General features: G+C 44.6%; 2 protein-coding genes across 3 annotated transcripts in view; both read right to left on the bottom strand.

Annotated features, from left to right (window-relative positions):
* Nucleotides 1-58: 58 nt before the first annotated feature.
* On the bottom strand, nucleotides 59-7910 carry LOC114690381 (alpha-mannosidase 2C1-like). The gene is given in 9 exon segments (XM_028865138.2): nucleotides 59-400; nucleotides 485-589; nucleotides 843-1840; nucleotides 2108-2285; nucleotides 4029-4047; nucleotides 4050-4089; nucleotides 5124-5247; nucleotides 5613-5735; nucleotides 6008-7910. Coding segments are annotated over 7 exon segments (801 nt in total). The 5' UTR covers nucleotides 6109-7910; the 3' UTR covers nucleotides 59-400; nucleotides 485-589; nucleotides 843-1624.
* A 625-nt stretch (nucleotides 7911-8535) lies between these two features.
* The window catches only part of Sin3a (SIN3 transcription regulator family member A), a 69341-nt gene continuing 51387 nt past the window's right edge, over nucleotides 8536-26489 (bottom strand). For both annotated transcript variants that reach the window (XM_028865060.1, XM_028865059.2), the window contains exons 17-21: nucleotides 24131-24304; nucleotides 20044-20136; nucleotides 17632-17726; nucleotides 11451-11658; nucleotides 8536-9794 (exon numbers count right to left, since the gene is read on the bottom strand). In XM_028865060.1, coding sequence (XP_028720893.1) covers nucleotides 9564-9794; nucleotides 11451-11658; nucleotides 17632-17726; nucleotides 20044-20136; nucleotides 24131-24304 — 801 coding nt within the window. In that variant the 3' untranslated portion in view covers nucleotides 8536-9563. The remainder of the gene's footprint in view (nucleotides 9795-11450; nucleotides 11659-17631; nucleotides 17727-20043; nucleotides 20137-24130; nucleotides 24305-26489) is intronic.

The raw sequence follows: 26489 nt of genomic DNA on the forward strand, positions 1-26489 counted from the left end.
GTGTGTGTATGTGTGTGTGTATATGTGTGTATGTGTATGTGTGTATGTGTGTGTATGTGTGTGTGTGTGTGTGTGTATGTGTGTGTGTGTATGTGTATGTGTGTGTGTGTGTACGTGTGTGTGTGTGGGGGGGCTCATGCCAGTGCACCTGGGAGTGGAATGGAGCATGGGGACAAGGGAAGGCCATTAGGTCTCCTCACCAGCCCCATCTGGGAAAGAAGGCCACTACCCTGCCCCTTCTACCTCACTGTGGAAGCGGACATAGGGACAACCAATGTCCAGCACAACCTCCTGGCTGAGCCGACTCATGGGGCTGATCTGCAGCAGAAACCAGGCACTGCCCCGAAGGCCACCTTCAGTGCCTACCGCCAGGGTCCCTGCCTGGCCCCGCACAGGCTTCCTGTGGGATGAAGGTGGGAAGCACTGAGCCAGAGCAGCATGTATCCACAACCACAAGCACCCCCAGGACCTGCCCAGCATGTACCGTGTCTCTAGATGATAATCCATGACATCCCACGCATCCCAGTACAGTGGTACATCATCGAACAGCACAAACTGGTTCCCCAGGGCACCCTCAGCAATGGCCTCCCTGGAAGGACATAGGGACGGCTGCGTCACAAGAATATGACCTTGCTCTCTCCGGTCGTACTTGGTGGGGACAGGTTAAACAGGGCCAGGGGCTAAGGGACTGCTAGCCCAGGCTGCCCTGCCCATGTGTGGGTCCCAGCCTAGACAAACTTGTAGACTACTTGGACAGCGTGGTGGCCAGGGCCCAGAGGGAAGAGGGCAGAGTTCGGGATCTACTTGCCAGACTGGAGTTAAGAACAATGAAGGGTTGGCACCTGCCAGAAGCCACCAGGACCAGGGAAGTAAGGCAGCCGGTTGGATCCAGTCTCACCCGGATGATGCCGTTGTCCAGAGTCACAGAACCATCAGCCTTGGGTGGGCGAGTCCTTAAGCTGAGTTAGCTGTGCTCCCCACCCCCAGCCCAACCCTCTTAAAACTGCGCATCACCCCAGCACCTGGGTCAAGACCAAGGCGCATCCCAGAGTAGGCCCTGTAATCCAGCATTCAGGGGGCGGAGGCCGGAGGACTGCTACCAAAACCTGCCCATGATACACAGCAAACACCTGAACTTAAACACAGTAACAATGGGCAAAAAAACAAAAGCCCAAAGCTCTGAGATACTCCAAACTCATCAGGTTCAAAGCCGAACACTTGACCTTTCCTGGAAACCCACCCCGTGCTTGGGGGTCCCTGTCTCAATCTGGGTTTTTCATCCTCACTAATTCAAAAGTCACGTTGCCCAGGAACCCTCTCTGGACTTCCTAATCTAGCTAGGTTAAATACCTCTTCGGGCCCCAAGTTCCATATGCAACATCACCGTGCCTGGCCACTCTGGGGTCATCAGTCCCCACAACCCACCCAGTGTCTGTCACAGGCCTCTCAAGGCATCAGCTTTTGTTGGAAGAATAAGCAAGCCATCGCTAGAAGAGCCCATGATCCAAGATCCCTAACTCATTATACACATGGGAAAAAATAAGGTCCAAAGGCAGCAAAAAAATTACCAAGGATCATGTGCTTTTCAGGCACAGCCAGGGCTTAAAGGGGTACCCCTGACACCCTAACAACCAGTGGTTGGTGTCCTACCTGTATCAATGTGGCAGTGACCCATGGCATGGATGGTATGTTGACTTTCACCTCCATGTTGGCCAAAGAACTTGGAGGCCAGGGCCTTGGCTGCTAAGTAGGTCTCAGGCTGGGCGGGGTCACACACATTCACGATCTGATTGGCTGTATACAAGGCCTGGAAACTGCGCTGGTTGTCCTCCCCGAGGCCCTGTGGCAGGGTTCTGTACTTCAATGCCTCCTCAAGTGTGACTACAGAACTAGGTTCCAGCTGGTCTCTCGGGTTCTCCGCAAAGCTCCCCCATTTCTAGTCCTGTATTCCCATTGGTGCCCCAACTCAATACCATTCCTGTTTACACAGAACACTCAACTCTGACTCTGGATTCCCAGAGTTCTAGTGATTTGACCCAAGAAACAATCTACCTGGAACAGGGCTCGAGATGGGGGTGGGGGCTGGAGGGTGGGGGCGCTCCAGTACCTTGGCCACACCCAGCAGCAGCTCCAGGTCCACCAGGAGCTCGTGGACATCACAATGGAACACAGCCAGCTCAGCTTTGCTCAGTTGGAACATCTTCTCGGGGTCAGGGGCTGCAATCATGCTTCCCTTCCCGGCCCCCAGAAGCCCACTGCAGGCTACTTCCACGTAGAGGGTCAAGCTATAATGCAGAGAGGCAGTCTCAGGTCAATGGACGGGCAGAGATCCAGGGAGCTTGAGAAGAGGGCACGTCGGAGGCATTCAGGTGACTCCTCCCCATTTACTTCCAGGATCTACTTCCCGGGGAACCCATGGGATATCAGGTGTGTTTGTGGGAGAACCACAGTAAACTCCAGTTCAAACCCATGTCCTCCTGAGGCGTGTCCTGCTATGGGCAGAGAGGAGAGTGGCTAAGTCTGGATTCCTACGGGCTGCACTGCCCTTTAGCTTCATATGTCGGAAGCTGTCTAACGTATTCTTGGTCTCAGAGCCCTCGGTGCACAGGAGACAAGTTCGGCCCTTCCCAGGCTGACTTTCAGCATCAAGCTCCACAGCCAGCACAGCACAGCTGTTCCTGGAAGCAGCACCTGGGCAGCAGAGTGCTCTGCCGGGGCTAAACTCAGCGGCACGGGGGAGGCCCTTCTGCCGCTTCTTCCGGCCCTTCCTAGTCTGGCGATTCTCCTACGGAGTTCTCAGTATGCTCCTCCAGACTCTTCAGCAGTGTCATAATTCTGTGAACATTTCTGTCTCCCCTTGTTGTCGAGGGCACTTTACCATATTCCCAGTGTTTGGAATAATCTGAAACCGTGTACAGTTAAATATAAAAAGCAATAATGCCATCACGCATGGTGGCATCCAATTTTAATCTCAGCACCTGGGAGGCAAGAAGCGTGTAGATCTATATGAGTTCAAGGCCAACCTGGTCTACATAGTGAGTTCCAAGACAGCCAGGACTACACAGCGGGACCCTGTCTCAACACAAAAAGCAACGCTGGGTGTGGAGGCGCACACCTTTGATCCCAGCACTTGGGTGGATCTCTGTGAGTTCAAGACCAGCCTGGTCTACAGAGTGAGTTCCAGGACAGGCTCCAAAGTTACACAGAGAAAATCCTGTCTCGAAAACCAAAAAGAAAAAGAAAAAAAAAAAAAAAAAAAAAAGAAAATCCAAATTAATAATGCCTTATCTTTTGATGGCATCATAGATGCCCCCTCAATATATATATATATATATATAAAAAAAAGAATGTAAAAGGTGTGCAACCTATCAAAGAGGTAGATTCTCAACTAGTAAAAGGAGTTGTTTTTTTTTTTTTTTTGGTTTTTCGAGACAGGGTTTCTCTGTATAGCTTTGCGCCTTTCCTGGGACTCACTTGGTAGCCCATGCTGGCCTCGAACTCACAGAGATCCGCCCGCCTCTGCCTCCCGAGTGCTGGGATTAAAGGTGTGCGCCACCACCGCCCGGCAAGGAGTTTTACTAACAGAAATTTTGAGACTATGAATGATGAGATGTGAAGAATGGCCATCCCAGGGTGGAAGGATAATAGGAGTGACTTATTTCTTTGTGTTCTTTTATATGTGTCACAAGAAAGGAAAAGCTATTTTAAGATTTAATTTATATCTGTGTAAATAAATGCCACATGCATGCAGGTACCCTCAGAATTCAGCTGGAGCTATAAGCAGTTATGAGCTGCCCAATGTGGATTCTGAGAACCAAACTCAGGTCCTCTAGAAGAGTAGCAAGTGCTTCTAACTGTTGAGCCCTGTCTGTCTCTAGCCCTAGACAGTAAATGTTTTTATATTCAGGAAAAAAAAAATCAAGCTTCCTATAACCAAAGTATGTGAGGGTAGATGTGCTAGGAGGTACTTCCGAGGTCACTCAGGTCTCTGCTCCTCCTGGTCTATTAGTCCCCGGGGACTTGCTCACCTCCGGGGGTCTCCTCTCAGGTCAGGACATAACTGGTCTTTTCACCCTCTTTGGTCAAACCCTGGTAAAGAAAAGACAGGGCCTGAGGACTTTGGAAAATTCAGAGGAGGTGTAAAGCCAAAGGAGGCCAGGCTCTGCCACCTAGTGGCCCAACCCTGAGTCTTCTCCACCAGGAAAGGCTAGGATAAACTAATCAGGGACACCTGGTAGCAAGTGCCCTACCAACTGATGCCCAGCCTACAGCATGTTTGCTAGCAGATGATCTAACGGGAAGGATCCTGGGCAGGGGTTAGGAGGCCTGGAGTGGCTTCTGATGGCCTCTCTCCCATGAATATATAAAAGGAAATCCCATGGAATGAGCCAGATATGGTGATACAGGTCCATACTTCTAGCTACTTGGGAGGTTGATGCAGGAGGATAACAAGGCCAAGGCTAGTTGTTTGGAAATTTCTCAAATTACATGGTGGGAGTGGGGGTAAGGGGTGGATTAACAAAGTGGTAAGAACGCTTGCCTAGCATTTTGAGATCCTGGGTTCAGTTAATTAAATGAAAAGCCCAAGGAGTTGGAGACAGATTTGCTCATCCCCAGTGTTCAATAAGGTGGGTCCCAGGGAGCATCTGTTTAGCCAGTGAAGGGAGGAAGGTTGAGTAGGCCTCTGCCTCCCTTTAGGACGATTCTCACCCCAGATCCTGGAATTTGGAATGGAAGTTGTATGAACCATAGAATAAATGGACCTAAAGTCCTATCATACAGGACTACAAAGATTAAACTTGGTATGACATTTAACATACAGAAGCGGTTATAGATCTGGGAAATGAGATGTGGAGATAAGAGATTCATTACTCATGGGAAGATAATTTAATGCCTTACTTAATACTATTCTAGAGTGATCTGAAGTTTCTCCATTAAGTGTGTACTAAATACAATAAAAACAGTTTATGAAAACTGGGGGCTTATAATACTGGCATCCAAAAGGCAATTCTCTCAGTCCTGAAATCATGAAACCACTCTGGAGGGCCAGTCATTCAGTTGTGGCTTCTCCAAAAACCAGGACTAATCTGCGGCTGTGGCTGGGTTTAGGGGTTGTACCTCACCTGGACAGGTTCTCCATCACGCCAGACAAGGCTTTCTCCATCACTTTCCCAGCAAAGATGGACTTCCTGGCCCACCCATGCTTCGGGGATGACCAGTTCTACCCGGAACCAGCAGGTCCACCATCTGTAAGAGAGCTATTGTGATGGGCCTAGGAGTGGAAGCCCTGTTCTTGAATTAAATGTCAGCAGGGCCTTAAGACTTTCTCCATGCATCTGCAGCATCAAAAGGTACTCAGCTTTGAGCCACGGGAACGGAGAATTGGGGAAGAACAAAGACCCAAGGGAAAGATCATTCACCTAGAGAGGGAAAGGGACAGAGGCGGCAGGGATGAAAATACTCAGGTGAAGACATGAAAGGATGAAGGCGATTCTCCCGGCAGAGGGCGCTACTCTCTGCCATACAGCAGTCCAGGGCTCAAGACAATGAGGCGTGGCTTTGGTGAGGAGGCATGAGAGGGGCGGGGCTTCTCCAAGCTGGGTGTTACCCACGTGGGTCCGAAGCTGTCGCCGACCTGCGCAGGGCTGAAGTTCTTCTGCACCGCCTCCTCATAGGGAAGCCTCTCCCGCGTTAGGAAGCTGGACAGTGTCACCGGGCAGCTGTCCCCGAAGAGCCTGGGCAGGAAGAGCCAATGGGCGCGTGCTTGAAGTTCACCCGTGAGCCAGCCGACGGGTCGGAAAACTCTCTTCTCAGCTTAACACCTTGAGGATTGCCTGGCAGCTCAGCAGCACAAACCGCCCTCTACCCACTGCTCCCCAGCCCCTGCCTTGTCCGCGGCGGGCACTTTGTTCCGCGGCCCGGGTGGCCACAAGCCTGGGTTTCCCTCCGGAAGGGAAGGGATGAGCGCGCGGATGCGGATTGCGGCTACGCAGCCCAGGGGCCACACCTGCCGCGGAGGTTACAGTCGGTGAAGTAGATCGGAGACATGAACTTCTCCACCCGCTCAAAAGTAGTCCGCCAATGCTTCAAGAACGGCACCGCGGCCATGGCGATGCACCCACTTCTCTCCCCGGAAGATCCTTGGTGCTGCCTGCTCGCTGCACTGCCTGGAACCAAAAGTTCCGGCGCGTTCCTAACCCGGGCAGCTTTTCTTGGGACACCCAGCGGCTTTTGCAAGATGCTGGTTTTGGGGAGCCATCCTGGTAAGACCCGGAAGCTGCGGTTTTCATCTCATCCTAGCTGTCAAGACAGCTGGGTAAATTATCCTTAAATAAAATGGTAGGTTTGAGCTGGTGATGTGGTTCGGTACGGAGAGTGCTTGCCTAGGATGCACGAAGCCCTGGGTGCGTGGAGGCGGGAGTGTAAATTGAAGGATATCTGCAGCAACATAGCGATTTGAGGACAGCCTGGGCTACTTAAGACTCAGAAGGGCGAGGAATATGGATGGAACCTCTGGAAGGTCCTGGAAAAGACTTAGGGCCAAGCAAGAGTTAATTTGCTTTCTAGTCGCTGCACTTACATGAGCACTATTTCCTGCATGATATGAAAAGCGCAAGGCTGGCAGTCTCGGGTGTGTGTTCAAACTAATCGGCAGTGCATCAAGAGATAGTAACCCTCCATTACATACATTATATACATCACTGTTGCTCATCACCAAAATGTCTGGATTTTTGACCTGATGCAGTAGGTCAACAAGTGCCAGGAAGCTTTAATGCCAAAAACCGACCTCCAGCTTTAACGTTTGCCAGAGTACGTGTAAAACCACTAGGAAAAATCTAACTAGCCTGTTTTAATGAGAATAACTGAGTTTGCATTTCAAATTCAAACTGACCAAGTGGTTGGTGCACACCTTTAATCCCGGCACTGGGGGCGTGGGGGGTGGGTGTGAGTTCCAGGACAGCCAGGACTGTACAAAGAGAAACCCTGTCTCGAAGAAAAATGGAACAGCAAATGTCATTTAAATAGAACTTTCTATGTGAAATCTTGACCAAAGTTACCTGTTATATTGGTAACAAGAACTTTTTCTCCTGAACTGGACCTGAAATTCTATCCTGACCTGCAAGGAAGGTGCTGCACACAGTAAGACTACAAACATGGGTACCAACAGCCAAGGCTGCCTCTACTCAGACCCATTTTCTTCCAGGCCATCATGGCTTTGAGCGAGCAGAGAGGAAGAGGTGAACGATGGCTGAGGAAATCAGATTCTGTCTCCCTAGCATTCTGCCTCAGCCACTGTTCTACAGTGCTTTGCCATTAGGCTTTTTATTGCTTCAAGAGTGTCTTGCCCTCCTGTGACAAAAACACCTGTATTCCCAGAACTTGGGAGTCAAGAGATTTGAAGTAGCCTGGGCTATATATGACCCTGTGTCAGATGAATAAAAAGCTCACTTTGTATTTTGAAAACTCGGGAGTCAATTTTATATTGGTGTTAAGAGATTAAAAAAAATTGTATTTTATTGAGGGGGACAATGACGACAACACAGTTCCCTCCTTTTACCAAGTGGGGGCCAGGGCTCAAACTTAGGTCTTCAGGCTTAGTGGCAAGAACCTTAACCAGCTGAGCCATCTTTTTGGCCAAGGTAACCAGGGATTTTTAATTGGAAAACAACATGATACCAATTATAACTATGAGGGCTATTTTGTTGTTCAGCAAGTCCAGGTCAACCATATTTGAAGATCCCTAATGTTCATGTTTGAATTGATGAAACTTTTAAAAAGTGGGGGCTAGTTAGATGGGTGAAGGTAATAAACAGCACAGATAAAGACACCGATAACCAAGCCTGACAGCCTGAGTCCGATCCCTAGAACTGACTTCCACACTTGCACCGTGGTGTGTATGTACACACATGCAAGAGTACACACACAAATAAATGTCAAATTTTTTAAATTTCATATTTTGAGACAGGGTCTCTCTGTAGCCCTGGCAATCCCGGAATTATGTAGACCAAGCTGTCCTTGAACTCACAGTGACCTCTTTGCTTCTTCCTCTGAGTGCTGAGATTAAAGGCTTGTGTTACTATATTTTTAAAAGTCTTATGTCATTTGCTGTTGCTAAGCAATATATCAAATTCATTCCCTTCCAACTTCCAACTAGACACTTGACAATTACTTTTGCTTGGTATCTTGAATTGGTGCCTCATTCCCAGTAAGTAAAATTAAAAATCTGAGGGGAAAACAAAAGACCAGGGTGTACCTGTGTATGAGTGCACAGGAATTCAGGCACTCATGTACCAGAGGTCACTTGTGGAGGCCAAAGGACCACTTTGGTAGTCATTCCTTCCACTGTGGGATTCAGAGATCAAACTCAGGTTGGCAGGTTTGTGTGGCTTGTATGGAGCCATCTTTTGATATATGTTGATGTGACAAGTCCAAGTACCTATTTATTTAAAGCAACACCATATTTGTAACCTGGAAAAGAAACTAAAGCCAATCCCTACTTTACAATAGCTCTCTGGTGAGGACAAGGGACTTGGGTTATTTCCTTAGGAACCAAGCTTTATTTACATTTTTTAAAAAAAAGTTGAGGGGGGGGCAGCAAGTTTTACACAAAAGTACTACAATGGTATCTCCCTTTGGTAAAAAGTGTAATAAATGTCTTGTACATCTCTTTATAGGTACTAAATCTGAAGCCACATAGTACTATGGTACACAAGAAGCTAGAGCACTTATGCTAGCACATCAAAGCATATTTCCTTTAATAAAAAATTGACAGTATGTACATTATTTACAAAAAAGAAAATCCAAGTTAAAACTGTGTGTGTGTGTTTGTGTGTGTGTGTGTGTGTGTGTGTGTCTGTGAGTAAAGCTGGTGGATGGCACTAGGGTAGACTAGTAAAGAAGCAGGTACAAAACAGTCCCACAGGAGCTAAAAAGGAGGACGGATTGGAATTTGTTGAGGCTGAGAATCAGCAGAGGGAGGAAGGTGGGCTGCGAGGACTCAGAAACCAAATCCACAACGTATCAATCCCAAAGCCAAACAGCAGGCCTCAGATAAAATCTAACAGGATCTTAGATATGGTCAAGTGGGGATGTCGTCAAATCCAGTCTTCACGATCGATGCCTTTTGGGAGAAGGGAGAGGAGCAGTGACCATCAGTTACAGTCCAACTGTTTTGTATATGCACCTCCATCTGTCCAAAGGTGACAGCATCTGGTTGCTCGTCTATGGTTGCTTGTCTAAAGTCAGGTCATACAAGTTCTAATTTGATCTCTGCTGGTGTGTGCAAGCAAGCTGCCTGTCTCTCTGCTTGCATGGACTTCATTCCCTGTTGGGCAGGCTAGTACCCTTGGGAAGTGCCAGTTCCAGCTCTCAAAAGTATCCGTCCACATTCCTTGTGTGTATCCTGCTTGGTGCCAGGTCGCACTGGTGGCTTGAATGGCATCTTCCTTGATTCTTGGTGTGTGAGTACACATGCCCACACAGACACACACACACAGGCACACAGACACACACACACACACACGCAGACACACACCTCCGAGCTACCTGCTCTGGCTCTGCAGTTAAGGGGCTTTGAATACTGTGCCGTATTTGACACGATACTTGTTAATGCTCACGAAGTGCAGAGTCTCTGTGTCACAGGTGGTGGTGCAGGGCACCAGGCCCTCTAGCCCCTCACCCATTAGCCACTTGCTGGTCTCTGCTGCCATTTCACGAGGCACATGCTCCTTGGTCCATTTATCTACCCAGGCCTGGAACCGCTGATGGAGACGCTTGCTTACACGCTCATGGGACTAAAGGTAAAAGAGAGAGAAAGAGAAAGGATAAAATAGGCAAAACAGATTCTTCAAAATACAAAAGTCAGTATTTATTTATTTATTTATTTATTTGGGACAGAGTCTCACTGTGTTATCTCTGGCTGCCCTGAAACTCAAGGTCTGCCTGCCCATACCTCCTGAGTGCTGGGATTAAAGAAACATGCCACCACCCCTGGCTAATTTTATTACTTTATTATGTGTACAGTGGACATTCTGCCTGCCTGTGTATGTATACAATGTATGTGCCTGGTGTTTGTGGAAGCCCCAAGAGAGCACTGGATCTCCTAGAATTGGAGTTACAGACCATTGTGAGCTGCCATATGGGTGTTGGGAATTGAACCTGGGACCTATGGAAGAACAGCCAGTGTTTTTAAGCACTGAGCCATCTCCCCAGCCCTGCAGAATGCTCTTTGAAAGAAAAAAAAGTCATGTTGGCAAAATAGCTCAGTGGGTAAATGTACCCAACACTAAACATAATGACGTATACTCCATCCCTGAACCTGTATGGAGAGACCTGACTCCTACAGCTCGTCCTCTGACCTCCATGCTCACACTGTGGCATGCATACTCACATAAACACAAGGCCACATAAACATGAATGAATACACAAAATAAATAAATGTAAACAAAAGGGTCCCATATATTTGAAACAAAATCTAACGTATGGCCCACTGAGACTAATGTGACCTTGCCTACCCTCACAACTGTACAATGTCTCCTTTCTCTATAGCTCTCCCCTGAACCACTGTTTTTATTCTCACTAATATGCCAGTGCCTTTCTTTCTTTCCAGCCTTACATTTAACACTTCTGTTGTATAGGAAACACGTCTCCCTTAACTCTACACCTTGTTTGTTATTCAGGTCTCAAGTATTCTGTATTTGAGAAGTTACCAATGAAATCCTCCATGTTGGTTCCCTTGCCCCTTTTACTTCCTTAGTGATGCACAGAAACACTCCTCACTTGCCCTAGTTTGTGGCTGTATCCCAGAACCTGCTATATAACATGCTACATCACAAGTAAGACAGCCCTTGAAAACAGGGTTCACACAAACAAAAGATGAGAAACCATCTGAAATGTAAACCCTGGGAGAAACTTTTTTAGAAAGTGACATCAGGTGTTTAACCATCTCTTGTAGGTTAAACTGTAGCCCACACTCTGAAGCCTTGACCCTACACACCCATCCTTCAAAATGACATTTATTCAGACATACGAGAGAAAAACCATGAATGACCCAAGAACTCTAAAACAGCACAGCACCAATGGCTATTCTCCCCTTAAGGACCTCAAGAGTCCAACGCTTTCTGACAGATAAGTCTTGGGGGGGGGGGGTTAGGTCTCAGGACCTCAAGATATTGTATGTTATGTGTGGGAAGCAGGTATTTGGGGCTCATGCCAAGAAGACCTTGGGTGTGCCGGGAAGTATCCTACCACAAACTATAGATCCCCAACAATTTCTACCCTTTAAGCCATGAAGTCTGTGCTACTCTGTTACAAGATCCTTAGCAAACAAATACACCTGTTTACATAACAACTGTTTGTTCCGGGAACAGGTTTTTATAAAAGGGAAATACATCACACCATTGTAGTAGGACTGGGGGAAATGCAGAGAAATTGCAACCACCAGTTCTTACCTGATGAGCTCTGAGTAAAGCGGTTCTCCGGTACATGTAGTCCTCCGACTTGATCACATAGACCATTTTATACGAGTTCAGCTTGAACCTACACTCCAGCTTATCCAGGCTCTCTACGTTCTCCATGGTCTTCTTGCTGTTCCCTTCTTTCCCTTCTTTCTCCTGTTGCTCTCGACCACGCTGACACTTTCGGATACGCCGCAAATTTCTACAAAGCAGAAAGCCCTTCAGGTTGAGAGACCATCTATATATAGATTAGATCCCCACAACTCCTACCAAATGTTCTTTCTGATGTGCCTCAAGAATACTTGTGATGATGTTAGTTACACATGTATAAAAAAATGTGCAATGGTTTCACTTAATTTACATGTACACTTACTTGAAACCCCAACCTTGATCACGCTATGTGTTAGTCTCAAATTTTCACTTACCCTTTCTCCATTTCAGTACACAAATCTGTCTTGTTCTCTTTACCAGCTACAGAGCAATATCCCAATTTATTCCTTCATTGCCTCTAAACTGGAGTTCCTCATCTAAACTAGGTAACAGAAAATTACTTGAAGGGCTATTTTACATCTTTTCCAGATGTCCTATTAGTATCTATATACAAAGTAAAGATGATTGTTCCAATCAATGGATCCAGGAAGGGTTGAGGATGGTGCTTAGAACCTCTTTCTAGTCTCTACTGGAGAAAAATAGTCAGCTAGACAATTACACTATGCCTCATACTTTGCTACTAAAAACACAAACCTGAGTGTAGTGGTTCAGCCTATAATCCCAGTACCTCAGGAGGCAGAGGCAGGAGGACTGAGTTCCAGGTCAGCCTGGGCTACAAGGAAAGAAGACCTTACCTTAAAATATTAAAAATACAAAAACCATTCCCTAAGTAAGTGAGCAGTTGTGTGTACTGGCCCGTGATAGCAATTCTTAAGATTCTTCTAAGAGCAGTATGCAATCAAAACTATTTTCCAAATAGCAAATATTACTTGTCCCTTCCACTACATCTAGATTGGCAGTGTAATGGTGAAAAGACTGAGCACAGTAGGGCTAACTGTAATCTCAGCACTCAGGGTTAAGAGCTGGAGGCCAGCCTTGGCAGTATAAATAGCCTGTCTTTGTGGGGGTGCACACGCCTTTAGTCCCAGCACTCGGGAGGCAGAGGTAGGATGATCTCGGTGAGTCTGAGGCCAGCCTGGTCTACAGGGTGAGTTCTAGGACAGCCAGGGCTGATACACAAAGAAACCTTGTCTAGAAAAGAGAGAGACAGAGAGGGAAAGAGAGGGAGAGAGGGGGAGAGGAGGGAGAGATGGGGGGAAAGAGGGGGGAGAGAGGGGGGAGGGAGAGAGAGGGAGGGAGGGAGAGAGAGGGAGGGAGAGAGAGGGAGGGAAGGAGGGAGAGAGGGGGAGAGAGAGGGAGAGGGAGAGGGGGAGAGAGAGGGAGGGGAGAGAGAGGGAGAGGGAGAGGGGGAGAGAGAGGGAGAGGGAGAGGGGGAGAGGGAGAGGGAGAGGGAGAGGGAGGGAGGGAGGGAGAGGGAGAGGGAGAGGGAGAGGGAGAGGGAGAGAGAGAGAGAGAAATTTTTCTGGGGACTACAAATCATACTCAGAAACCTTTGTGTTTTCTGATCACAGATGGACACCAAACAAAGCTGATTTTACTTTTTAAAAAATGGACATAATACAGTAGTTACATTGTTTATAAAACCTTTTGTCTTTTTAAAAAATGTTTATTTTGGGGTTGGGGATTTAGCTCAGTGGTAGAGTGCTTGTCTAGCAAACACAAGGCCCTGGGTTCAGTCTTCAGCTGGGGGACGGGGGAGTTTATTTTTATGAGTGGTTGGTCTGTTCACTGTCTTCATACACTGCAGTGGGAAGATTCCCCAGTTACAAATGATTTTGAAGCATCATGTGGGTGCTGAGAATTGAACCCAGGTCCTCTGGAAGAGCAACCAGTGATCTTTTTTTTTTTTTTTTTTAAAGATTTATTTATTTATTTATTATGTATACAATGTTCTGTCTGAATATATGCATGCAGCCAGAAGAGGGCACCAGATCTCATTATAGGTGGTTGTGAGCCACCATGTGGTTGCTGGGAATCGAACTCAGGACCTCTGGAAGAGCAGCAGGTGCTCTTAATGACTGAGCCATCTCTCCAGCCCCGCAACCAGTGATCTTAACCACTGAGCCATCTCTCCATTCCTCCATCTCCATCTTTTTAGTGTGTCCTGTGGTAAAATGGGAATCACTCATGTGGCCCCTTTGTGTATTGAAGGAAGAAAATATTCTTGAAAGGTATGTGAGCGATTACCAGACTTACGAATGAAAGACAACGGAATCAAAATTTAGCCCTGGGAACATGCAAGCTATTTTCTGCAAAGTACACATTACTTCAAGGAAAACAACCTATTTATTGCCAATAAGATTGGAACTTTTGAATAAACTTGAGCTTTTGATAAATTAACAATAACTACCATAAGCTCTATGGCTTTCCAGTACTTGAAACTTGTCTGTGATGAGCCTAATAGCACTGGCAGAAACAAAGGTGACTTTTGGAGGGATAATGTAAAACACATGGATATTTATTTAGTATACTCAACAAGGTTAATGCCTCCTCAACTAATCATCTTACATGTAACTAAGAAGTTACAACGTTGTCTATGAAAACCATTTACTCAAGGACTGTGTTTGCCAGTGCTATACGAAGCTCATAGACACTGCCTACTACCACTTGTAAAGACTTTTGAAAAACTTAATAGCATGTGTGTGCACATGTATTTGTGGACTCAAGAGGATGGATGACCTTTGGGAATCTGTGATCTCCGCCCATGGACTCTGTGTGGAATTCAGGTCTATCAGGCATGCTCAACAAGCATTTTCTACCATCTGGCCCACCCACTTGCAGAATGCCTGTCAAAGAACAGGACCCACAAACATCTGAAAATACTCTACAGCTCTATACACAAGTAAGGCTACAATTTCTTCATTTATATTAAAAAGATTTGTTTTAAATTAGCTTTGCAGTAAGATCATTTATGAAAACACAGTGGGCTTTGTATCTTAGCTTTTTGTTTGTTTGAGACAGGGTCTGACCTCTAAGGATGATGTTCATTTCTCATCTTCCTGTATGAGTGCTGGAATTCAGCCATTCACCACCACGCCTACTTGATACAGCCTAGGGGTCAAACAGAGCTTTGTGCCTACTAAGCAAGCATGCTACTTTTTTTTTTTTTCAGGTTTCGTTTTTTTTTTCTTTTTTTTTTTTAAGATTTATTGATTGATTGATTGACTGATTGATTTATTATGTATACAGTGTTCTGCCTGCAGGCCAGAAGAGGGCACCAGATCTCATTACAGATGGTTGTGAACCACCATGTGGTTGCTGGGAATTGAACTCAGGACTTCTGGAAGAACAGTCATGTTCTGCCTGCAGGCCAGAAGAGGGCACCAGATCTCATTACAGATGGTTGTGAACCACCATGTGGTTGCTGGGAATTGAACTCAGGACTTCTGGAAGAACAGTCAGTGCTCTTAACCTCTGAGCCATCTCTCCAGCCCCCCAGGTTTTGTTTTGTTTATTTTTGTTTTTTCAAGACAGGGTTTCTCTGTGTAACAATCCTGGCTATTCTGCAACTCACTTTGTAGACCAGGCTGGCTTCAACCTCACTGAGATCCACTTGCCTCTTCCTCCCAAATGCTGGAATTAAAGGCATGTGACACCCTGCCCAGCCGTTTTTCAGTTTTAATCTCTAATATGGCAAACACAACTAGCATGATTAACAATGAATAAAAATTTTCTTGAGAACTTAAGCCCTAAGAATGCATAAAGGCCCCAAAGACAAGGAGTCAGGGCTGCTGAGTTGGCTCAGCACTTGCTGACAGGCACATCAAATGGAGTTCAATCTCTGGGACCCACTCTCTGGGGTGGAAGTAAAGAACCACCTCCCACAAGTTAGTTGTCCTCTGACTTCAACATGTGCTCAATAACACATGCACATACCTGTATATACCTATCCACCTCCTCAGCTGACAGACAAATCATTGAAAACCAAAATATGGCTCTTTTAAAAGTCATGCTTTGCTGGGTGTGGTGACACACGGCTCTAATCCCAGCATCTGGAAAGCAGAGGCAAGTGATCTCTCTGAGTTCAGGACCGGTCTGGTTAACCTACTGAGTTCCAGGACAACCAGGACTATATAATGAGACCCTGTCTGAAAATCACACAAACCAACCAACCAAATAAATCTCAAAACGTGACATGATGAGATGATACAGAGTCCATGTCCATTTTGCTGAGAAGAGCTTGGCAACAGCTCGAGTCTACTAAATGGACTGTTGAGTGGAGAACCTGGAAAGACTTTTTCTCTAGGTGTACACTTTCAATGCTCTCATTGGGACTGGGACTAAGCCCAGTAATCCTTGAATACAACTTTTAGGAATTGAAGGTTTTCTTTCTTTCTTTCTTTTTTTTTCTTTGGTTTTTCAAGACAGAGTTTCTCTGTGTAGTCCTGGCTGTCTTAGAACTTGCTCTAATTCACAAGGCTGGCTTCTAACTCACAGAAAGGCTCTGCCTCCCAAGTGCTGGGATTAAAAAAGTGTGTGCTACCATGCCTGGCTCTAAAATAGATTTTAATCTCCAAGTTTTAAAAGGAAAATCCACCCCTACTCCTTTTGTTTTTAGAGGGTATGATGTGCTTCTCAACTAGACTATCTGAAATTAACTAAAACCTACAACATGGAGGAGGACACACCTGCAAGGGACTTTTGCTTAATTTAAAGGGGGAAGATCTACTTCTAATCCGGGTCTTTGAGGTAGGAAGACACCCCTTTAATCCAGATCTTTTGAGCTGAGAAGACCCATCTCTGATCTGGGCCACACTTCTGATGGACGCCTATATAAGGAAGGAAGCTTTTGCTCCTGGCCTGCTTGCTCTGGCCTTGCTGTATCAAGTCTATTCCTTCACTAGCATTAGAGCCACTTCTTTGAAACGCTGGCGTGTACTGAACACCAGCTGAGACATCCAGCCTTGTGGATCAAACAACTACTGGGTTCTTGGACCTTCCATTGATCGGCAGCCATTGTTATATTAACTGGACTGCAGCCTGAAAGCTATTGCAATAAATCCCTTTTTATATATATATATATAGAGAGGCTCATTCTGTAAATTCTGTTCCTCTAGAGAACCCTGATTAACACAGAAGGATTGTATACTGTAGCCCAGGATAGTGTTGAAGTCCCAGCAATCCTTGTGCCGGAACTTCCTGAGTACCATGATTACAGGTATAAATTACATACCTGGTTCTTCTACCCAATTTCTACTTCTAAAATACTTTTCAAAATTAGAGGATTAGCATTAAACTTGCCTGTATATGAGGAAAACTTTAAAGTTCTATACAGAAAACAATTACACAGTAGCTACAAGAGATTTGGGGCCCTTTCTACTATCCACAAAACCACAAAAGTGGTTCACTGAACTCAAACTTTTTATTCTTCCATCTGCAATTTTGGTACATGCCATGAAGAAGGTCTCTACTTCTCTCTTTTTTCCCCTTCAAGATAGGAAGACAGAGTTTCTATGTGTAGCCTTGGCTGTCTTAGAATTTACTCTGTAGACCAGGCTGGCCTCGAACCCAGAGATCTGCCTGCCTCTGCCTCCTCAGTGCTGGGATCAACAGTATGTGCCATCACCACTTGGCTGGAGAAGGTGACTTCATGTCAACCTCAATAAAAAGCCTTTTTTGGCATTCAGTTTAATGAGCTTCTCTGGGAGGCAGTTCTCCAAACACAGTTCTGGTTTTGAGGAATTGTATGACTTAAATGACTGTGCTGGAAGAGGACTCTTAAAAGCTTATATGTAGCTCCCTTGAATTCTTTCATTTCCTGATTCTGCTCTGTATTTTCTTGTGACCACTGTAGTTCTGAGTATGGCTGTATGCCGAGTCCTGCTAGTGAATGACTACTACTCCATGGACACACACTCCGTCTGATGGAGTGAGTATTACAGGTTCTCTAATGCTTTCACCTCTTGAATGCTGGGGATTTTACAGGTAAGCCAGCAAATGCTCTAATGCCATCCTCAAGAGAGAACAGATGAATATAGGAAACCAAGAGTCTGAAGCTCCTCCCCGCCCCGCCCCAAGCTGTGAACAATATATATTACCACCAGCAGTGACTTTGCAGACTTGCCTTGGGAGAAATACTGGTTTCTGTGCCAGATGTTCTCGAAGTTCAGGAGATGTAGTATCAGAACTCATATATCGTTCCACATAGTCTGACCAACGCTAGGAAGAGAAACATAAGAGAAAGATCATAAAAAGAGCTACATCAGGAGTCTAATCTTGCCACAAAATATACAGACTACAGATTTCAAGAACAAAACAGCCTAGTGTGGTAGTATACAAAAATCATTCCAGCGCCTGGGAGACTCAGACAGGATGTGTGCAAACTTGAGGCCAGTGAAGGCCATATGGAAAGAGCCTATCCAAAAAAGGGGGGTCACTCAGGTTATAGCTCAGTGGTAAAGTGATTGCCTTTGAACCCCAGAACTATAAAACTAAAAAATAATGCCCTTTCAAGAACATGCTTGTTACTTGGTATTAAAATACATATTTAAACTGTTAGCCAGGCAAGATAGTACATTTGAGGTGGATATCAAAACTAAATTGGTAGAAACTGTGAAAGGACCAAGCAGATGCCATGACAGGCTGCTCAGTCTTCTCTCAGAGATCAGGCCTCAATTTAAGTTTCCTGAGATTTGAGCAAGCAGTTTCTGGGAGGGCCATGAACAAAAGACATTGTCCTTGCAGTAGGTTCCTTTTCTGTACGTACTCCGACTGCTTGGAACCCCTCACCAACTTAAGAGCTACATGCATGAGTCAATGTGAACGTGTGAGGCCAGCCTCCATGGCAGCACAAGGACAGAGTCTGGGCCACTGAGTCAGCCCCCACAGTCAGTACACATGCTTGCCCAGCTAGCATCCATGGTAGCTCAAGAACAAAGCCTAGGACTTGTCCAGGCCTGCCCAAAAATGATAACTGTAACCCCCAACTAGTAAATTCAAAGGTTATATGATGCGAAGGCTTGTAGCACCCTGCTTGTGATTTTTCCCTTTAAAAACTCCTCACCCTGAGAGCTCAGGGCCATCCTCCTTCACCCACTGTGTCAGCTGGACACAGACCAAGCCCAGGCTTGCTTGTCATCAATAAACCCCTGTGTTTTGCTCTATGGTGGCCTTGCCCGGGGGTTGCACCCACAACTGCAGAACAGTATCACCGATAACCTTCCACATTAATATGTAGAATTCTGGCAACTCTTGAAAAAAAATGTAAAGTTTTGGCAAACATAAGCCAAATGGTCTCTTCTTATTCTTCAGAACATCATCTATGTGGCCTGGCCCCTTTTTATATTATTATTGCAGACCAATGACAATATATTACCCGAGTCAAAAACTCCTGGGTTCACAGTGTGGTGGTAGCTCACATCTTTAATCCCAGCACTTGGGAGGCAAAGACCGGTGGCTCTCTGTGTGTTCAAGGCCAAACTGGTCTATAAAACCAGTTCCAGGACAGCCAGGACTACACAGAGAAACCTTGTCTCAAAAAACAAAACAAAAAAGTAAATATGAGGGCTGAAGAGATGGCTCAGAGGCTAAGAGCACTGGCTGCCCTTCAAGAGGTCCTAAATTCAATTCCCAGCAACCACATGGTGGCTCACAACCATCTGTAATGAGATCTGTTGCCCTCTTCTGGCCTGTAGGGGATACACTGTATACACAATAAATAAGTAAATCTTTTTTAAAAAGTAAGTAAACATGATACTATATCAAATGATACCACAAAACAAACAAAAGCATCTCATTTACTGTTTATAGTCATTTAGAGGAAAACAAAAACAAAAGGAAAAGTTAAGCTGCCAACTGTATTTACTGAGGAAGAAAGGGGAGGCATTGACCCTAAACAGCTACTACCACTACAGCCTCCAAAGTGAATATGGATAGACTTAGTTGGAATAACCTACACTCTAAATAACCGTGAAAACAACTTCTGGAGGGCTTGAGATGCCTGAGTGGTTAAGAGTACTTGGTACTCTTTAGAGGCTCCAAGTTCTGTTCCCAGCATCCATAACACACACACACACACACACACACACACACACACACACACACACACACACACACACACACCCGTCCTAGATCAGTGGTGGTAGCACAGGCCTACTTGGTACTCTTTAGAGGCTCCAAGTTCTGTTCTCAGCATCCATAACACACACACACACACACACACACACACACACACACACACACACACACACACGTCCTACATCAGTGGTGGTAGCACAGGCCTTTAACCTCAGCACTCGGGAGGCAAAGGCAAGTGGATATCTGAGTTCTAAGCCAGCCTGGTCTACAGAGGAAGTTCCAGGACAGCCAGGCCTATACAGAGAGACCCTGTTTCAAAAATAAATAAATAAACAAACAAATAAATACAATAACATAAAAGTAAATCCTAAAAACACAATCACAGGAACCCTAAGGAGCTTCAGAACCCCCCAGAATTCAGGGACTTGGCAAGCTCTATGTGCAATGTACTTGTCCATACCTCTGCTTCCACAGGGTCATCTGAATTCTCCTCTTCTGTGTCCAGAAGCTCAATGGTCAGCTGAACCTGGCCTTGACTTTGAATGAACATTAGCTGAAAACAGAAGCAGAGCATAAACAAACAAAACAAAATTTCTAGGGCTATAAACCTAGATTGTCATACTGTAGGTAGAAAGGTATTAAAATTCTAAAATTTTGTTCCAGGGCTGGAGAGATGGCTCAGTTGTTAAGAGCACTGACTGCTCTTCCAGAGGACCCGGGGTCAATTCCCAGCACCCATATGGCAGCTAACAACTGCCTCACATAGACATACATGCAGGCAAAACATCAATGCACAGAAAATAAAAATAAATTATTTAAAAAAAACAAATAAAATTTTGTTCCAACAAAATTGGGGATATTGAAAAGCTGCTGATTAAAAAAAGATAAAGTGGGACTGCAGAGATGGCTCAGAAGTTAAGAGCCCTGGCTGTTCTTCTAGAGTACCTGGGTTTGACACATGGTGGTAACTCCAGTTCCAGAGGATACAATGTCCTCTTTTGGCCTCTGAGGGCATTGCATGCAGATGGTATAGAAACATACATGAAGTCAAAGCATCCTTACACATAAAAATACATCTTAAAAACAATTTTTAAATTAGTAACTGTTCATTTGTTCAGGTTACACAGCTCACACCCCAATCCAATCTAGGTCAAAGTGGAGCTCTCAGCCCTTATCAGAGAAGCCTCCTCCTGCAGCAGGTAGGGCTACTACAAAGAGCCACAACTGGTCAAAATGCAGAACATGACTGACCACGGTGTGCCTGACCCCAGCTGATAGATCTGCAATGCAAGCCCTACATGTAAGGTTCATTCAGGAAAGATGAAGAAAGACGAGTCGAAAAGAATGTAAGAGCCAGAAGACCAGGGGATGAGTTTTGAGATAGTGTCTTCTAGACATAACAGGGAAGCCACATCCATGAAATCTCAAAAATAGGGTTACCTACACAAGACCTGCATAATGACGTCAGCTGGTATTCCACGGTAGAGGGGAAAATTTCACAAAGGCCCATCATTAGATGGAAGAGCTACATATGGGTAGTCAATGGCTGTTGAGAGAGGGAGAACCTATTTTCTCCAGTAACAAGCCCCCTGATAGGTTACCCCAGGTGGTCAGTCCTAAATATATGCACACATCTAAGTAACACCACATGGATTCCATGGGTTGGAGTCACACATGACAGTGAAAATTAAAGAGAGAAGTGGGAAGAACACAGGAGAAACTGGAAGGGGGAAAGAAAGGGGTAGAAACGACATAAACATAGTATTCATGTGTGAAATTTTCAAAAATGAAAAATTGAAAGAAATTACAAAGAATGTTCTGTTGGACTAGCAGGATGGCTCAGTGGGTAAAGGTACTTACTGACAAGCTGACAACCTGAGCTTAAACCCTGAAGTCCACACAGTGGGAGGACAGACCTGGCTCCTGTCACACACACAGTCTTTAGAAGGTTCTGTTAAGCTGGGTGTGGTGGTGCATGCCTGTAATTCCAGCACAGAGGAGGCCAGGCAAGAAAACTGCCAACAGAATGGCCTCCAGAGTCAGTTTCAGACAAACCTGTGCTAAATACAGAGCCACAAACAAACCAAGTGTTCTTACAATGGCACCAATCATATTTGAAATTCTGGATTCTAATACTTTGCTAATAATGTGTATGATTTTAAAAACATTCATTTATAAATCAAAACACTGATAAGGGCAGTTATATGCCATATTTTATAGAAACCTGTCAACAGCTGTCCTTTTCTGGAACCTTGGCTTTCTCAATGTCCTGACTCAGTTTACTGAAGATAAGAAAATTATACATACACGCAGGCAAAACACCCACATAAAATAAAAAAATAAAATTCCCACGGGCAATTCCATTTCTCACGAGTAAATTTGTGGTAAGTTGGCCACAGGAGGACACTGCTTTAATTCTAGAACCAAGAATGTGGAGGCAAGATGCTCAAAGGCTAAAATATGGTCACCTGTGACGTGGCAGTTTAAGGACAGCTTGATAACTCTATCTCAAAAAGTAAAAATAAAAAAGCAAACTTAATTTCAACCTTCTTCATTGACACAGAAAGAAACTAGAATTCGAGGATTGTGAAAGGCCATGTTACAATTCTGGTAGATGCAGCAAGATGGAAGATGACTGGCTTGCAGTATGCCTTTTAGAGAGGCTATTTAAAAAAAAAACACAAAAACCCTAATCTGTTCCTAAAACTTAAAATCTAGCAAAAAATAATATAGTTAACCTAAAACAAATCTGAGACAAACAAAACGGTAAGAGCAATAAAACATGTTACATTATACACTGTGCAACTGATTCAACACTTCACCCTCCTCTCAGCTCCCAGAGGACCACAGCAGGCTGTGCTTATTTATTTATTTTTTGAGACAGGGTTCTCTTATGTAGCCCTGGTTGTCCTGGAACTCACTATGCAGAGCAGGTTGGCCTGGAGCTCACAGAGATCCACCTGCCTCTGCCTCCTGAGTTGTTGGGGTAAAAAGTTTTCTTTAAACACGATTGTTGGCTTAGCTGTATTTAATTTTGAGGAATTGTAATATAAATGCCATGCAGTATTCACAAGAGGCTGCAATTTAATTCCACAGTGTGTTAGACATGTGGGTTTGTTTTCTGATTACTTGTTTTTATAGTTACCTATTACAAAAAAAGCTACCTGATATACCCAATTATAGGCATTTCTTTTATGGGTGAGGTGAGTAAGGAGGGTGACCTTGAATTTCTGATCTTCCTAACCTCTTGAGTGCTAGGATTCCAGAAGTGAGGTAGGAATAGCTCAGGGCTTCACAAATGCAGTCCAAGTATTCTATAACTAATCTACATGCCAATGAAATACAGCCGGACACAGTGGTCATATCTACAATGTAATGCCATCATTCTGGAGGTTGAGGAAGGAGGATCTATAATTTAAGAATAGCCTGTGTTACATAGCTAGACCCTGTCTCATAAAAAAAACAAAACAAAACAAACAAACAAACAAAAACAGAAGGGAAGATGAGGGGAAGGGAGAAAAAAGTAGATGTAAAAACTGTGTTGATGATCCTGGGGAATGAATAATTAAACCAGCTCTTTTAAAATGTGCATTTTCAAGGGGCTAAACAGACAGCTCAGCGGCTGGGAACATGTTGTAAAATAGTATTTTAAGGTGTGTTACTTTTGTTTAACTCTGTGAAGCTGTGTTCCTCTGTCTAAAACACCTGATGGTCTAATAAAGAGCTGAACAGCCAATAGTGAGGCAGGAGAAAGAAATAGGCAGGGCTGGCAGGTAGAGAGAATAAATAGAAGGAGAATCTGGGAGAGAAAAAGGAGTAGCCAAAGAAGGCGGAGGACACCAGCGGCCAGCCACCAGCTACACAGCAAGTCGAGAGAGAGTAAGGAAGAGTAAGATTTACAGGAGTAAGAGAATGTGAAAAGCCCAGAAGTAAAAGGTAGATGGGATAATTTAAGAAAAGGAAAGCTTGCTAGAAACAAGCCAAACTAAGGAAGGCCAAGCATTCATAAGTAAGAATAAGCCTCCATGTGTGATTTTAATGCTAGCCACCCAGCTAGCATTGTAGTTTTTTAAAAGCTCTAAGACCAACAAAGTTTGGTTTTTGCTTTTTTTTTTTTTAATGCAACCAAAGTAACTGGGCAGAAGCTCAGTTGGTAAAGTGCTTGCTGCCAAATAAGCACGGGGCTCTGGTTTGATTCCCAGTACTCATATACAACTCTGGCTCGTAATCACAGCACTGGAGAGAAAGCCAGCCCACCAGGGAAAATTCAGTGAGCTCCAGGACAATGAGACAGACTATTAAAAAAAGAAAGAAAAGGAAGGTGGGGGGGGGGTGGAGACACAAAACCTGTAAGGTGTACACCTCCTGCAGCAGACCATGTGCACACACATGCATACACACTCAAACCTGTACTCAAAACACATACACATAACAAACGAGTGAATGAAGGAGTGAACGGCAGGAAAGGATCAGAAGTAGACTGTCCAACACAGACTTGTTTTTGGAGATTAACGGTGGCAGCAGCTGGCTACATGAGTAACTCCTACCTTAAAGCAGTTCTCATCTGACATAAGTTGCTCTGCTTTCCGCTGGTACGTTGACTCCAGAAGGCTCCTTGATGTCTGAGTGTTCAGCTGGCCTCCGGTGGCTCCGTTATTGTTTTCTGCCAAGTACAGGTCAGTAACCTGCACACAGACCTCATCGCTGACAATGTGCTGCAGCTAGAACAAAGCACAGGCCAGCCGGTGAGCCAGGAAAGCATCTCTCCTATCCTCTGGTCATTCCACTTAAAACGTTGGTTTTGGTTTTTTTTTGTTTTTTGTTTTTAATTTAGAAAGTTAAGCACTATTGTTTTCACGGAAAATAACCAAGTCAGGATCCTCTGCCTTTATGAACACTTCATAAAGAAAACTCACATATATTTAAAAGCAAAACCAAGTCTCAGTGGGATAATGATTTCTGCTCATGTTTCCTAGCAAAGTAAATAAAATGTCATTCCAAGTATCTTAAAAACAATGCTTTGCAGTTAACTGGCTTTTGTTTTTGTTTGTGATGGGGTCTAATGTACTCTAGGCTAGCTTCAAATTTAGTATGTAGCTGAGGATAGCCTTGAAGTCCTAATCTTCCTGTCTCCACCTCCTAGTTTTAGGGATTATGTGTACCACCACGCCAAGTTCCATAGTGTGTATTCCATGCCACCTCCATGTAATTTTAAATTGTTTACAATTTTGTTTTCACATATATTTCTTATCCAATCCACAAGTACTTTGGAAAACAGGCTAGAATGGAAGAAATCCCCTATTGTAAAAAATTTTTTTGTGTGTTAAATAATAAAACTTATGGGACATGGGGTGTGGAGAGGCACATCAGAGAACTCTAAAAACAAGATCCATGTGACTTTGAAAAAAATATTTATATGTACTCTGTGAGCCTGTGGTGTGTCAGTTATATGTGTTTGGGTGCCCAGAGTCTGGAAGGAACACTGGATATCACAGAACTGCAGTTACAGGAGAGTGTGAGCCACCATGTGGGTGCTGAGAAGAATAGCAACTGCTCCTAACTGCTGAGCCACTTTCTAAGTTCATTTCTAGGGTTCCTAATCCTTGTACAAAACCTGAAACTTAAAAAAGTTGCTGCATAAACCGGCTGTGGTAGCTCACGCCTTTAATCCCAGCATTCAAGAGGCAGAAGTACATGGATCACTTTGCGTTCAAGGCCAGTCTGGTGTACATAGTGAGTTCCAGGACAGCCAGGGCTATACAGAAACTTGTCTCCTCATTACCTGCCCCCAGGAGCTCAATTAATGAGCAGACTTGGAACTAGAAGTCAAGTTCTTAACCCAGGGGCAACTTCCTCACTAGCAGGCCAATGATTATTCCATATTTGGCATAAGTATAGTCCTTAAATTGTGCACATTAATTCTTTTAATTTTTTCCTAAGGCTGGGTTAGATTAAACCCAGGACCATATAAAGTTACATCCTTCACCTCAACCATTCATTTTCAATACAAGCTAAATGTGGTTGAAAATTGTTACCCTTTTTTTGGAGGGCTTGCAGCAGACTTGCTAGACTTAGTGACTTATATTAACACCCGTAGAAAGTTGAACCTTGTATGCACTTGTTGCTAGGGCAACCCCAGGCCATGACATATGTTAGGCAAGTGCTACAACCACGGGCAACATCCATATCCCCATCCCCATCCCACTAGTTGTGTTTTGATTTCCCTCACTATTCTTACTAAAATTAAAATTCTAGATGACTCAGAGGGGAAAGTTGACTGACCTCAAGCCTGATGACCTGAGTTTAACCCCTGAAATTCACATGGTAGAAGGAGAGAACACACACCCATAAGCTCTCCTCCTTACCTTCACATAGATACATGGCACACACATACACAAAATATATAAATAAATGTCAAAATAATAACTCTCACAAGTAAAATGAAACCCTACCCATAAAAATATCAGAAAAAAATAAAATTTAGGATTGGGGTATATATAGCTTAGCGGTAGAGAGCTTGCCTAGCCAGACAAGGTCTTGAGTTTAGTCCCTGACACCAAACCAACCAATCCCTAAAATCAGAGAAGAAAAATGTTAATTTCAATACTAATTCATCTATTTTATTTAGCCATTCTACTTTTAGGAGGATACAGTCTTTGTGAAGTAAAAACGATTTGGACATCACCATTAAAATAAGGCTTATGCCGGGCGGTGGTGGCGCACGCCTTTAATCCCAGCACTCGGGAGGCAGAGCCAGGCGGATCTCTGTGAGTTCGAGGCCAGCCTGGGCTACCAAGTGAGTTCCAGGAAAGGCACAAAGCTACACAGAGAAACCCTGTCTCGAAAAACCAAAAAAAAAAAAAAAAAAAAAAAAAAAAAAATAAGGCTTATTATGACTTGGTAACA

This window comes from Peromyscus leucopus, chromosome 7 (genome assembly GCF_004664715.2).
Source record: "Peromyscus leucopus breed LL Stock chromosome 7, UCI_PerLeu_2.1, whole genome shotgun sequence".
In the NCBI taxonomy this organism is placed as follows: Eukaryota; Metazoa; Chordata; class Mammalia; order Rodentia; family Cricetidae; genus Peromyscus; species Peromyscus leucopus.